At 40.7% G+C, this 14,961-nt stretch overlaps 1 protein-coding gene across 1 annotated transcript; it reads right to left on the reverse strand.

The window, feature by feature from the left end:
• Positions 1-768: 768 nt before the first annotated feature.
• On the reverse strand, positions 769-11,401 carry LOC109519753 (voltage-dependent calcium channel gamma-5 subunit). The gene is made up of 7 exons (XM_019876468.1): positions 11,258-11,401; positions 7,754-7,994; positions 4,729-4,815; positions 4,169-4,309; positions 2,933-3,078; positions 1,830-2,111; positions 769-1,491 (listed from the first exon to the last, which is right to left on the reverse strand). Exons 2-6 carry the CDS (start codon positions 7,947-7,949, stop codon positions 1,848-1,850), a joined length of 834 nt encoding a protein of 277 aa, XP_019732027.1. The 5' UTR covers positions 7,950-7,994; positions 11,258-11,401; the 3' UTR covers positions 769-1,491; positions 1,830-1,847.
• Between the last annotated feature and the right edge of the window lie 3,560 nt (positions 11,402-14,961).

A 14,961-nucleotide genomic window follows, 5' to 3' on the forward strand; every position in this document is an offset into this window, starting at 1 on the left:
CATGACTTGTTTCACAAATCCCTTTATTTCACTGAGAGGGTCACAGTTAACATCATATTGTAAAAATACACAATATTCACATTTGCAATGTGACAACCATCGGAACACTTTACATGGCAATATTATGATGCCAAATCTCACATTCTCAATGCAACGCAGAGGTAAAGCAGCAGATATCACAGATAATTGTATTGAAGAACAGAACATCCATAAAATGTATATTTAAACTCTTCTTTATACAAAACTGAGTCTATATACATCGATGAGTTTGTATTTACATACACACGTTTGGAATCATCACAATGGCCTATATACAAAGATGTTTGAAAGGGATACTCTGTGTTTCTTTAGTTGATGTATCCTGTTAGACAAATACTGAATAAAACTAGTTGACGCACACATGTTCAATACCATTAATAACACTGGTCAAATCTTCAATCAGAGATGGCCTTGTGTGTCCTTAAATGTACTTTGACACTGATTTTAAATTTGCCTTTACCTTTTGTCTTTTAGTACATTGGGGTTTTTAAGATAGTTTCCTTCTTTTTTTGTATTTTAAGTTTGACTTAGCTGTGACGTTTCAGAAAAAAAAATCCACCCATTTCTGAACCTTACTTTTTCAAAATCTGAAATATTACAACATATACGAGTGTTATATTCTTATTATAAAACCCTGATGCGCTAGAGAAAAAAATGAGGGCGGATTCGGCACAAAAATAATCGAGAAAAATTTACTTGCATCTCTGATTAAAACAATTTGTAAAAAAAAAAAATATGTTGACCAGTGGTGTATATGAGTTCACATTAAACAACAGTAAATATAAACATCAAACAAGAGTAGTGTGAACTCAAATAAAATTATTGCACACGACAACATGTTTCTCCGACATATGTTTACTCACTTAACGCTGCATGAAATGTTGATTTTCTTTCGTTTTAACTGTTTCAAATATCTTCCTCGGCACAGGCCTTTTTGGAATATTCTGGCCGGAATATTGTGTCATCATAAGGGTAGAAATTACAAAAATTTTATATTTACAATTTAAGTCAAATTGATGCTGTAAAGTCATCATTCAACAGTTTTTTTTTTTCCTTTTTGGATTTCTTACATTCACATTTTGCAAGATTATGGTATCACACACCCCACTGCTCCACTTTCTCCACCTTCCGCTCCTCCATTTGCAGCGACGACCACCGTACATGCAACACTCCCCATCAACATCCGGTGCCTTCTCAGAGGGTCGCACTTCTGCTGCTTCACTCGACTCTGAACAAGACACTGCATCGGCTACCAGAAGTAGCACCAACACCACCTAAGTACTCATTTACTGTATACAAACAATTGTAATAATTTGTCATGTCGTTAAGTGTTTGTATTTTGCAGCTATGTGGATACTATACATAGCTGTTAATAAGCTTTGAAGAGGTGGTCATGATGAGGGAGGCAGGATGCTGTGTCACAGGTTCTTCCTTTGTTGTCAGTATGAGTTTCTGGATAGGGAGAAAACAAACACAACAAAGCATACACTTGGAAACATGAACTAATTTCAATATGTGATCAAGGCTGATGAGAAATCAATCTTCATTTGCTTACCAAGAATACAGATTTGTAAAGCATTTTCCAAAGGTATTGATCTTTTGATAAGTTAAAAACGTTTTAAGGTGATGTTTAGTGATAGCTTTCCATTTTAAATTCTTAATATAGGTAGGGAATTTATAAATATCTTTGGGGCGTATCAAATACTCATGTTTTTCCACACTTGGTGACAGGGCTCATGACATTGGGTGACTATTCAGAACTATTAGAACTAGGTCGGTGCTGTAATAACCTCTGGTGGTTGTTTCCTTCAGCAGGGCGAGGAGGACATCTGTTCGTACTCGGGACACTTGAGGAGGGCGGGGTAGTTGGAGGAGTTCATCTGGAGGGAAGCCTCGGAGGAGATGGACGAGGGGCTGCGGCCGCGGCTAGCCCAAGCATCCGGATGGAGGAACTGGCCTGAGTAGTCGGAGCAATTGCTGAGGCGAGGCCGGTAGAAGCCCTGGTGGGGCCGGTACATCTCCTCCGCTGTGTAGCGCTTCATAAACAGGTACACGGACATCACGCCGGCCGTCTGCAATGGCAAATTGCGTGTTAGAAAAAGAACCACAATCCGTACTAGTGACAAATTCAGGAGTATTGGCTTTTTTGGCACATCAGATGTCAGGTGAAGGCTTTCATGGAATTGTTGTTGTTGTTGTTGCTGTTGGCTATTTCCGCCAGAGGTCGCCACAATACGTCACTCGCATAATTTGTTTGGCACAGTTTTTAAGCAAGATGCCCTTCAATCCATCCAATCCATCCATTTTCATTTCTTTTTTAATCCTTAATCAGCACTGGCTGGGAATCCACAGCGTCAGTATAAAAGGCGGCAGCATGGACCGCCCCAGTGCTTTCTATTAAGATCCTTATCTAGTCATTATGTAATTTTATACTTTAACCACTAGAGTGCGCTGTGATTGCACCATCGAGAGACATCATTTTGAAGTAACGTATACACAAAAAAAAAAATAGTCAATTTTTCCATGTATGCTTTGAATGACAATTAGAAATCTTAAAATATTGCCTACAAGTTTAGGTTTCATGACAGTGACATCAAAAGGGATTATTTCCATTACGCTAATTCCAAACAGAAAACGTAATCCTAACCAAGAAGCGTGTTCAAAATAAGAGATTTTATCGGATGTCGTTGCTAAATGCTTCAGTGCAGTCGGTGACCGGTTAGTTGATAAGAAAAGGTGCAATGTATTGTTTCCCCTGCTGACATCAAATATAATGTTTCAAGAATGCTGGGGAGCAAATTACAAAATGGTCAAGGTCATATAATAATATTTTACAGACTAATTTAAGACTCAGGGAGATGAATGAAAAAAAAATGTTGACATGTGGCATTACCTCAGTGAGGAGGAAGGAGATGGCAGCAAAGGCAAACGACCATCCGTACTTATAGCTGAAGTAGGCCTCATTGCTTTTGGTCCTATTCAACATTTCATCATTGATGTTTGAGATGTACAACACCAGACCAACCACCAGGGACAGACCTGTGGCACAGAAACAACATATTAGTGTTCTACTGCCACCTTTTTTACTCTGAATCTACAGGAGAAAGTATCATTCATGAGAAACAGAAGTCGATTTAATGAGGAAAAAAACCCATTGATTACTCTAACAATTAACACGTTAGGGATTTGGGAGCTGAAGCCTTCCAGCTGACATTCAGCAAAAGGCAGACGACATCCTGGACTGGTCAGCAGTCAATCACAGGGCACATATAGACATGGACGAACATTCACACTGCACACACTCAGTGACTGGGAACTGTACACACACAAAGACAACGATTTTCTCAGTGTTATATTTAGGCTTGGCCACTTTATATATCACTTCGCCTGTTAAGGGTTACAGGAAAGTCTATCCCTGTAGTGAGACGTACAGGAAGTACTTATTTTTATTTGGAATCAAATCCTACTAAATGAGAACATGCTCCAAGATATGGGGCTCTATTTTCATAGACAGGCACAGCTGTGCTCAGTGTAATAACGGGTACATCTTCATTTTCATTTCCGAGGCAAGTCTAGTTTACCGTGTTTGGTAATTTGGAAGACCGTGCTGCACCTTTCTGGGCCCTGCCCGTAACGTACCTGACAATTTTATTAGACCAGATAAAAGCAGGTCTAAGTTGTGGCGCAGATGGGCTAACGCAATTTGGGTGCATTGATTTGAGTCACAGGCCGAAAGACTATCAGCTCCTTGGACGTGTGTGGCGGATGTCATCGTATGGGGGTGAAAGCCAATCTCCAGGAGCCCATGTCAAAGTGGCCAACGTTACGACATCCACAAGTGCAGAGCTTCTTGCAGTTCCTTTTAAATGGACTCTCTGCACGCTGATTTTTTTTTTGTGGTTTCCAGCGAGTCCTTCCAAAATGTAGACCGCACGTCTGTGCTGAAAGAAGGCGTTTGTGTTCACTCTCACAAAGGCGCAAACGCCCCTTTCCAGCTGCGCCGTCTATGAAAATACCAAAAGAAAGAAAACTCCATCTATTCGGGAAGTTACAATGCACTGTGCTAGACTCACATTGGGCACGAAAACAGGGCCCATGTCCCTCTGTGAGTAGAAGCCCAAAGGAGTACCTGATAGGATGAAGAAGATCCCCGAAACAAAGGCCAGGATGGTGCGATGTGGTCGAATGTGGCCAATGTTGCTGAGCACAAAACCAATGAACATAAAGAAGAGGCTGACCAGTGGGAAAGGTGTGGCCGAACGGATCATCTCTATAACAAAACAGAAATGAAGATTTTTTTTTTTTTTTTTTTTTTAACCAAGCAAGAGTAGCAACCTGTGGTTTTCCATTACAAGTATTGTTTGGCATAAGTTTTAATCTTACATGTCAAAATGTAGTCTGACCCTCCGACTGAGAGCAAATGGCACTCAAAATCAAAAAGGCTCAGTAATTCTTGGAAGCTTCATACGCCGTGTTGAGTTAAACGTGCAGTTTTGTGCACAAAGGCCTCACCATTAAAGTGCTTGTATCCAAATAATTCCATCTCAATGTAAAGTGCATGCCAACCCATCAAAATGAAAATACACAACCAAGCACATCGTTTGCCCTTCAGGATCTAACACTTGGCTATGAGTGGCCTTAATTGTGTAAACACGACAAGCTTTTAAAAGCTTGACTAGATGCACTTACTCAGGACACTGACAGTGGACTCTGAAGTCATCTGAACTTTAGTGGGCATCACATATTCAATGGTAAAACAGCGACCGTTCTCCTCCCCTAGAAGGAAGAAGAGGCAGACAATCAGCTTGGCTTGTACACACTTCAGTCATTACTGTTATGATTAAGCATATCAATCACTGCTACGGTGCACAACATTTCATGATCATTTATTTAGTTTTTTATTGCTCTTTGCTGATTTGTGGCCCTTGTTCACAACTTGGCTGACCGATCAATGCAGGGGAGAGTGACCCCAATTAGCAACTAGTTTCAGGTGTGCCCCCACCTGCAAATAATAACTATCGGTGTTCAAAAGGGCTTGATTGTGTTCAGTAAACAGGGGGTCGTCGTCAATGTCAGTATTGGTGGCTTTGTCCTGTCCTGTCCTGTCCTGTCCTGCAGGGCGGACATAGACGAACAACCATCCGCACTCACACTCACACCAAAGGACGAACAAGAGTTCTATTCACCCATGGTGCATGTTTTTGGAATGTGGGAGAAAAGCCACGCGGGCACAGGGAGAACACGCAAACTCCACACAGGAAGGGCGGGGCCTGGAATTGAACCCTGCACCTCTGCACTGTGAGGTGGACATGCTAACCAGTCCCCCACCAGGCCGTCCGTTTTGGTTCATTCATTTCCAGTATTTATTCGGGCTGCAGTAAGGCAGTGGGAATTGGGGAGTGTTTACTTACTCCAACCACCTCCTGTTGTGTGGTGCCCCCCCCCCCAACCCTCCGCATTAGTACTCGCTTGCCCCCCTCTCACCCCCATGGTGATAGTAGTCACTTGTACCCCCCCAAAAAGTTTCAATACTGTACCATGTTGAACATGGCTAAAAAGACTCCCAAGGTCTCTCTGAGTAAACATTCTTTCCTTGTCCTCCAAGTGCAATGAAAGCAAACAAAGACCCCATGCAACGTCATTCATGTTCCCCGTTGTAACTGTGGCATGTGATCATGTCCAGTGATTATTTGTAGGTCAAACACAGTGCAAGCGCAGCAGTTAAGTGGACAATAAGGCCACTCAATTGCCCTTAAAACACAGTGGCCCATTAAATAGCCTGTCGTGTATTGTGTTGTGTATCAGGAAACGGTGTTATGTCATCATCACACTGTATTGACCTGCCTGCATCCAGTACTTGCAGTCATCACATGAGGCCCAGCGCAGTTGTAGCATGACGAGAACAAATTACCAGGAACTCACAAAACCCAGAGCTCAAAGTTCTTTGTCTTGTTGATGGAAAAAAGACTAGTATCTTATTTATATAGCAATATTTACGCTCCAAGCAAAGTTGCACATTCACAACCTTAACAGTAAAAACAGTAAAAAGTAAACATTTAGCGCCACACTTGAGTATGAAGCAAGACTTCTTGAAAAACATGCTGAGTGAGTGGAAAGTGCTTTTAACAGTCACACAGACATAATTGCTGCCTCTTTTTCCACCTTAAGTGTGAAAGTAACAGCACACGCTGCCACTCTATGGAGTAGCTTTCAACAGTCTTGGTTGATGTCACCATGTGAACATAGTTGCTATATAGTCAGCTACAGAGCATCGCAAGATTGTGTTGACGTGTAAGTGGAGCAGCAGACTCCTCTTCAAGCTGCTAGTTGGACACACAATGGTCAAGTGACCGCAACATCACAATACAGAGAGTCACAGCTTTTGTGTGTTTTTCACACGTCGCATTTCTCTGTAACGTAGCAACTAGATGTGGAGAGAAAGCTTTAAATAGAATGAAATTATGTTTTTTTTTTCTCGAAAAAACACATGGTGATATTTTCTTACATGAAGACTAAGGATTAAATGATGTCTTATGAATGATTTTCCTAAATTTATACCTGTGACTTGCACTTGCTTGCAGTCATATTTACTTCATGTGATTTTTTTCACCATGGAAACATTCAGTGGATTTCATGTTTGCGTTTGGATGGCAAAATACTTTTGGGTGAAACCCTGCACTTTTGAGGGGGAAAGATCTGTAGTATTAAGAACATATTAGGTGAAAATCAATGTTTCATATACTGACAAAAATAGAAACATCTATTAATACTTCCATGCAGTGCTCCATCACAGAATGCTGTTCTAATGACATTTGAGTAGAATTTGATATGAAAATCAATTACTGTTTATATCAAATTATTTCTCTGTCTTTGGTAGTGAAACAAAAGTACGCTTTTAACATTATTAATGTAAAGCTATTGCTATTCATGTCAAACTATTGCATTTTATTTGTAAAATGCTTCAATGCTGTATGTCCCACCACTTTTGAGATGCCAGCAGTGCAGTGTGGTAATAAATACGGACCTCAAAGTACTCATGTATGAATAGAGTGGACCCTTGTGGCTCGGTTCACTTATTTGCAGATTTTTTTTCCCCTTAATGTTTTTATAAATACTTTTGTTTTGATTTGTTTTTGTATGTTTATTTTGGGGGGGTGAGGGGGGAATTCAACATTTTTTGTGGAAGAATTTTTGGGGTATTATACACAAATGTTCATTATTCGTCCACAAATGGCAGCGCTCCACTGTACTGTTACTTTGTAGTATGACTGAAGTTTGAGTAATTACTTCAGTAAGAGTAAGTACCCAGTGGCAAAAAAATGTGCTTGAGAGAAAACTCTTGTTTCACAGCCCACTTGGGTCTTGTCCAAATCAGGTTTCTTAAAATGGAATGGGTGACGGCACATGAGATTGACACTGGTACAGTGTCAAAATGTTTCAACACTCACATATGTACATGGCGATCATTAGACCGAGACAAGACAAGTGTATGACTAAATGTATTGTTATTGTTTTGGAATACAAATCAATTTAGTCACTTTGAGGACCACCAGATTTGCTCTATTTTATAAGGCTTTGACTCTTTTACCAAATTAATATGGCAAAGGCCTTCTTCTTCACAAGGCTTCATCAGCCCACCTGGTATCACTTGAATGATGAAATGAAGTGAAACGTCACCACTGGTGAAAAAGCAACTGAGGAGTTCTGCACGTACCAGCCAGGAAACAAACTCTCCAGAGGCCAGAGTGGAGGGACATGCGTATCTCGGTGCTCTGGTTGAGTGGAAGGATGACGCCTTCCTCCAGGTAGAGCCAGTAATCGGTGCTTACGGCGATGCCCAACAGGCCCAGGCCGCAAACAGCGAACACGCTGCTCAGCAACGTCAGTGCCTTCCTGCCACATAGGCTCATGCCACAGCTTCAAGAGCAAAGGGGCGCCGCCAGCAGAAAGGGAAACTGGGAGAAGACAGAGAGAAATACAAAAAGATTGATTTAGTAAAAGATGAGGTAAATCAACAGCAAGTAAAGTGCCTGTGTGATAAGAAGATTATAACAGGTTGGAAACAAAAATAACAACAACTCCACTTTTGCAAAGAGCACTAAGATCCAGCATTGCAGATGGTGTACATAATGTGTCAGCTTATGAACTTCAAAACAATGAGTTTTTCCATATGTTAACCGGCCCCACATTTGGCAGCAGCTCGAGCGCTGGGGAGCTTGGCACAGGATTTGGTGGTGAAAAGAATTGATTTTACATAATGAGCGTTCAGCGTGCTGCAGTATTAGGCGCTCACTGTGGAACTGGAAAGATGCAAAGTATTTACGTGGAGGGATTTTAAACTCTTCAATTCTTCTTGGGCTTTTCTTTACACCGAATGTGGAAAAAAAGTAAGTACTTCAAACGGCTCTTTAATGCCGACATGTAATATGTCCCTCTTCACTTGCCGCACAGTGACACACCACGACAATTTAAAACCATAATGTAGGAATCTAAACGTCACCTAATGTGCAAAAACTGTGATCAATGGACTGGTCATCAAAAACATCTTACTTATGCTTACATCACCCTCTGAAAATATTTGAATGATCGCCCAAGTATTAGGGATTTTAACGGGGCGCTGGCCAGCTACTCATCCGCAAGTGGAGAGCTTGCAGTTTACCTACCAATGTCATGCACTCCGACAGATAACCTCCTTCTCTCGGTCAGTTATGACTGAGCAGAGTGCTGAGGTGACACGTCTGACGCTTTGGCGGAGAGCAATGTTCATGTGTGACAATTATTGCTCAAAAAAGGTATTCGTGCAAAGAACTTTGCTTTGGACATTGCAATACTCACTATTTACTGTTTGTATTAGTTATACTGTATGTTGTACTTTGTAAAATGATTTTCACTCCATTTCCTTTTACTCATTTGTTTTAAACTCATTGTGTTGTTTTGGTATTTGTCAAAGTTCATAAATCGAGATGTTCTTAGGGCAGCACGGTGTGGACACGTGGTTAGCACGGCGGCCTCACAGTGCAGAGGTGCAGGGTTTGATTCCGGCTGCGGCCTTCCTGTGTGGAATTTGCATGTTCTCCTCGTGCCTGCTTGGGTTTTCTCCAGGTACCTTGGTTTCCTCCCACGTTCCAAAAACATGTATGGCAGGTTAATAGAACACTCGAAATTGCCCCTCGTGTGAGTGTGAGCGCGGATGGCTGTTCATCTATGTATGTCCTGCGATTGGCTGGCAACTAGTTGAGGGTGCCCCCTGCCTACTGCCCGAAGACAGTTGGGTTAGGCTCCATCACGCCCCGTGACCCTTGTGAGAAAGCGGATCAGATGATGGATGGATGGATGGACGAGCCCTCGTCAGAGCATCTGTTTTTGGGTACAATATGTTTACTATTTGCATGATGTGTGAGTTATTTGCACCCCACTCATATGGACTGTGATGCCAGCACGTAGCCCGCAATAAGACTGAAGATAAAAGTGGAGCGCAACAAGAAAACCCTCAGTCTGCTCCAGGAGCCGAACTTGCTGTCATACTTTGCTTTCGAGATGGCGACTTTTGAACCTTTAGCATTTCTTAGTTATATTTTTTGTATTTTTAATGTAGTGAGGAATCTGACCTGGCGCCCAAGCCATTTCTTGACTGTGAAGATGGCACTTCTGATTAAAAAGACCTGATTTTTATCCAACAACAGTCAGAATCTAAACATGCATGTGCTTTGCGATGCATGTTTGACCCACTTAGAAGAGCTGGACGAGCCCTTCTGCAAATGTAGTCCCTGGGTGACCTCAGAGTGGACAGGCAACAAACGCAACGCAAGATGGCCACAGAGGAACATGAGGACAGCCGCATGAGAATGCAAAGAAAATACCAGCAGCTAGAAAAAAAAAAAAAAAACATGCCAATGAAGGAGAAAAACTATACTGAGACATGACAAGATATTAATATGAAATTCATCCTCATTTGAGTCCTGGTGGGAAACACCTTTCTGAGATGTCAACACAACACAGAGCAAATCACATCAATGCCTGTCTCATTGCAACAAGTCGCCTGTCATTCACCATCACACCAGATGCGAATGCCGCAAAAAGCCCTGACAGTTCTCCGAAAGTGTTTATGCTGCTGTTGCAAACACACACAACGGCCGCCTCACACACACTGCTGTTTGGATATCTGCTCGAGCACTTTTTGTCTGGCCAGCATGTTGAGAAATGGCGGTCAGCCAAGAGAGGCTGTGGGCTGCGCACTGCTGCGGTACAACAAAGAAGTCAAGACATATGTCTGTGTACATAACTTGAACATTTGTTGACTAATATTGGTAGGTTTGCAACTACTAAAATGATTGAAATGAAGTATTTTATTGAATGGCTTACTTAAGAGCTGCTATGTGCTCTTGGCTAAAGTACAGTTTGCTGTCCATAGTGCTGAAACGTCAATAAACCTGTCATTGCTTCAGTTGTTTTTAGCCATCCAGTTTTAGTGGAAGAAGTATTATTTAATCTAAACGAGTGACAACTGATTTGTACTTAAAGTCTTACAAAGCAATTCAGCTCAATATGGTGACATCCATTACAAAATCTGTATCACACAAATCGTGCTCGGATTTGATTGACAAGGTCAGACGTATGAATGCATTTCCAAATCTTTTATTGAGGTTTTAGTAATAGTTAGCAGTGGAGTAGAACTGTAATGAATTATACGGAGAGTATACAGTACTACCTTACTTAACATACAAGTCAAACCATACTAGGACAGCTGGAACATGACTGTTATTGTTATTTTTTTATCTCTCTGATAATATCTATCAACAATTATATGTCGGTAGTTTCCATTTTTGATGCACAATACCAACCACAGAGGTCTCGATTATAAAATAGGCACGCAACTTAACTTCATATTATTCCTCATATGTGGAAAAATGTACATTCCCTCGCTGTCTAATGATTCTAAAGTTATGTCGACGGCAAAAAAAAACAACAAAAAACAAAAACGTAAAGCTTGAGGCGCAATAATCACAGCAGCCACCACCGTGACATTTAAACAGCAAAATAAACATTTAGCATCATTCAACACTCCGTGCAAACACATTGGTAGTTGTTCAAACATGCGAACCCTTCTCAGTGCGTAGGAAGACGACGAATAACACAGCAGTGTTATTCAAATGCATGACATAAGTGTACGATAAAACAAAGCCACAGTCAGATGACATCAATCGGAAAATGCTCTTACATTCACCGAGGAAAGTCGTTGAAGAAAAGCCTACTCGTCCACTTTGTTGTTCTGTTGCGTTTTGTTTGTTGTCTCCTTGTTCTTGCGCGTAGTCTTCACTTTGGAGCCGAGGACAGCTGCGAGCACCTCAGGCTCGTGCACGTCAACTTGCTCGACAAAAGGGAGCGCGCGTGGCACGTGCCAGCCGACCCGAACGGCAAGTGCGCTTGGAATTCACATTTGGATGCGGGTCTGATGGATACATGTGCGGATTATCAATCGTTCAATCACCCAGACAATCCTTAATTTACATCGGGGGTATCTAAAACCATTCCTAGTTGGCTTACATCTGCAGGAAGGACTATAGGTGATGGAACAAGCCCCGCAACCACCCCCCCCAAAAAAAACAACAACAAACATACAGGACGACACATTATAGCAACAAACAACTAAAACATTAACACCGAAAACAAAAGTCACTTTAAATGTTTAAATAAATAGAACAGTATCTAAAACCATTCCTAGTTGGCTTACATCTGCATGAAGGACTATAGGTGATGGAACATGCCCCGCAACTACCCCCCCCCAAAAAAAAACAACAACAAACATACAGGACGACACATTATAGCAACAAACAACTAAAACATTAACACCGAAAACAAAAGTCACTTTAAATGTTTAAATAAATAGAACAATGGTCAAATACAGGCAAAACTTTGTACTCAGGGTTCGTGGGGCGCTCCAATCTGGTCTCTGGTCATTCTGTGTGGAGTTTTCTTGTTCTCCTCGTGCTTGCGTAGGTTTTCTGTGGGTATTCCGTCTTCCTCCCACATTCAAAAATCCTGCTTCAGAGGGTTATTGAAGACTCGAAATCAGATGTGTTAAAATCAGGCTTGGGGGCCAGATCTGGTCCGCCACATCATTTATGTGATCTGCTAAAGCAAATCTCATATATCGACTTCCATGATTCATGCTAAAATTGACCAAATCCGTTTTACAGCAATTTTAAAAACTATTATAGAAATCTGATGTTTTAGTGAAAAACACAAAGGCATATTGAGATTTAGAACAAAAAATAATGTAAAACAGAGGAATTGGGACTATGATTAAAAAAAAAAAAAGTACAAAAATTGTTGACGTGTTGTTAATGTGCTGATTAGTTGATGGGACTAGCTGGGAGAAACTTTTTTCAAAGCTTTTCTCATGTAACAGATGGACATCCACACATTTAGCTGGAATACAAATAAATAATTCCAAACTAAATGTAGTGATTGCACTGTGGCCTTCTAAATGTCCATGTTAGACAAAGGTGACTAAATAATGCCATCAAGGCACATACATCAAGCCAAGCTAATTATTTCCATTGCAGCATGTTGTCACGTGTAATCAAACATACTGCATATCACTCTGATTCAGAACGTAGCTTGTCAGAACATATGGGCCTTGAAGAGCATCTGGACATTTGTAGGATGACTCACACATTGTGTTCTTCAACGATAAAATGAAAGATGGATGCATGAAGAGCACGTCATCTTTCATATGAACCTTCAGTGCCCTCACGATGACGACTCACACACTTGCCATTTTGTAGCTCTCCCTTTCATTTCATCTTGAATTTGGCCTTCTTCTCTGACAGCCAAATATCAAAGTCGGCTACACCATCTGGATTCCCACGGGCAGAAATTAACATGCAGCATACCCGAGGCAGTTATAGTCACATGTTTATTTTATTTTTTTAAAGATTAAACACTGCACTGCGATATAATCAATTGGGGAAATAGGTATCAATCATCTGAAAATATTCAACACATTTCCATATTGTAAAATAAAGAGAGAGAGAGAGAGATAGATAGAGAAAAAGCACATTTTTATAGATGGGCAGCTCCATCTTGGTGACGTTGACATTTTTTGAATACAGTCACACAGTAAAGAGTTCAAATAAAAACCGCTGTGCCAAAGTGTGAACCTCAGTTTCAATTTTTTTTAATTTGCATTATCATACATTAGGTACAAATGACACAATCAGTTACAAGGTAGGTTGCTCAGTCGTTTTAAAGGTTTCAGGCTGTCAAGGAAAGAGACCAAACATTTGCAAAATACAAGGTAATCCTTCATTTATTGTCTACGTAGGCATCTACTGCAAGTAGTTTATGTACAAGGACAGTAAGAGACTTGTGATGACTTTGGCAATAAAGCATTTCTGCCCTCATTCAAAAAGATAACCCGTCCTTCAATTCTCTTAACTGGCACTGACTAACTTCTATGAAGGGACCACAGGATTTATCGAAAGCCTTAGCGTGTACCATGTACCTACGGGAGCAGGAGTCTAAGAAAGAAAACAAACCCATTCATTCATACTTTACAATTAAGATGTCTTGATTCGTATCTGGCCATAATTAAAGAAATGAAGAAAAAAAAACTTAAATGTAAACAATGTAAAACACCAATATAACATTTTTCTGGGAATTATAGCAGACAGAAAAATTTGACTTGTTGACAATCTTCATGCTGGATATGTGTGTGTGTGTGTGTGTGTGTTTAAATTAAAGACTTCAAAAGCGATAAGATGATGGATAAAGTTGGCCCAGCTAGTGAGGAGAGAGGATAAAAAAAGACATGGGGGGGGGGCGATGAGGAGCAAGAGATTTAAAATGAGATTCAACTATGCAAAAAAATCAATTTAACAGATGTACCACCTTTTCTTGGTGTTTTAGTTTATTCTATCACTTATCAGCAGCTTTATTTTGTCATTTTGTCCAAAAAAAGCTTGTAATATGTTCTTGGATATATTTACATTCATGTGGCAATTCTCCTGCCACCAATTGACATCACTGTCCAATCACGGGAATGAATTTATATCCATACTCCATTTTTAAAACCAATTAAAAAAATGTCTTTGTAAGAAAAGCTGAAAACATAAGACAAATATATAGTTTTCATTGCATTGTGATGATATGCAGGTTTATGTCAGGTATGCAATGGCTCAAATTGTTTCGTTCAAGACGTTTGCGGCTCCCATTTTCATAGTAGCGAGTGACATTGCATCTCGGTGGAAGGGATTGAAAGCGTTATAGGAAAGTTGATGGCCAACATTGGACAATTCTTCACAAATGTGATTTATTGTCCAATAAAAGTCGATTAAAATGACTTATCACTTCTCAGTATATGATGTCAAATTATTCATTAAAAAATGCTAAGAGCAGCAACTAAATTTGACATTGGTCAACTCAATGATCATTAGTTATTGGCCACCCCAGTTTTTACTGAATGCCACGCAGAGATGTTTCAATTCAAACTGAAGAATGTGTATTCAGACCAAAGTCAGCCTGGCTAGTCAGGAGACAAATGGAAGCACCGGGTACTTTACGGTGTTTGTGTGGCGCCTGTGTGTTACGAGCTAGTAAGGAAACAATGCTTGTGTGTTGTTACGTGGCCTGCAGCGGGTGTGCTTCATGGCAGGAGAGATGAATGGAAAAACAGCGTCTGGCACATTTGTTTGGCACGGGAAAGATGATTTGCTATATGCTGCGATACGTCACATATTGCAGGAAAGAAAGTTTAGATGTGTGTGTGTGTGTGTGTGTGTGTGTGTCTGTGTGAATTTACAGGGAGGGCTTCTTTTTAATTGATTGGCTGAAGAAGCTGGAGAGATAACTGGCAACGCAAAAGCAACACAAAAGCAAAGCTAACAAAATACCAAACACAACATTTAAGATTATAAACCC

This window comes from Hippocampus comes, unplaced genomic scaffold, assembly GCF_001891065.2.
Source record: "Hippocampus comes isolate QL1 unplaced genomic scaffold, H_comes_QL1_v1.1 scaffold51, whole genome shotgun sequence".
Lineage (NCBI taxonomy): Eukaryota > Metazoa > Chordata > Actinopteri > Syngnathiformes > Syngnathidae > Hippocampus > Hippocampus comes.

Coding starts and splice junctions, on each gene's coding strand:
- LOC109519753 (XM_019876468.1), bottom strand. CDS start 7,949: ATGAGCCTATGTGGCAGGAAGGCACTGACGTTGCTGAGCAGCGTGTTC. Junction 4,310..4,728: donor GTCCACTGTCAGTGTCCTGA/GTAAGTGCATCT, acceptor GTTTTGTTATAG/AGATGATCCGTTCGGCCACA. Junction 3,079..4,168: donor GATCTTCTTCATCCTATCAG/GTACTCCTTTGG, acceptor TCTGTGCCACAG/GTCTGTCCCTGGTGGTTGGT.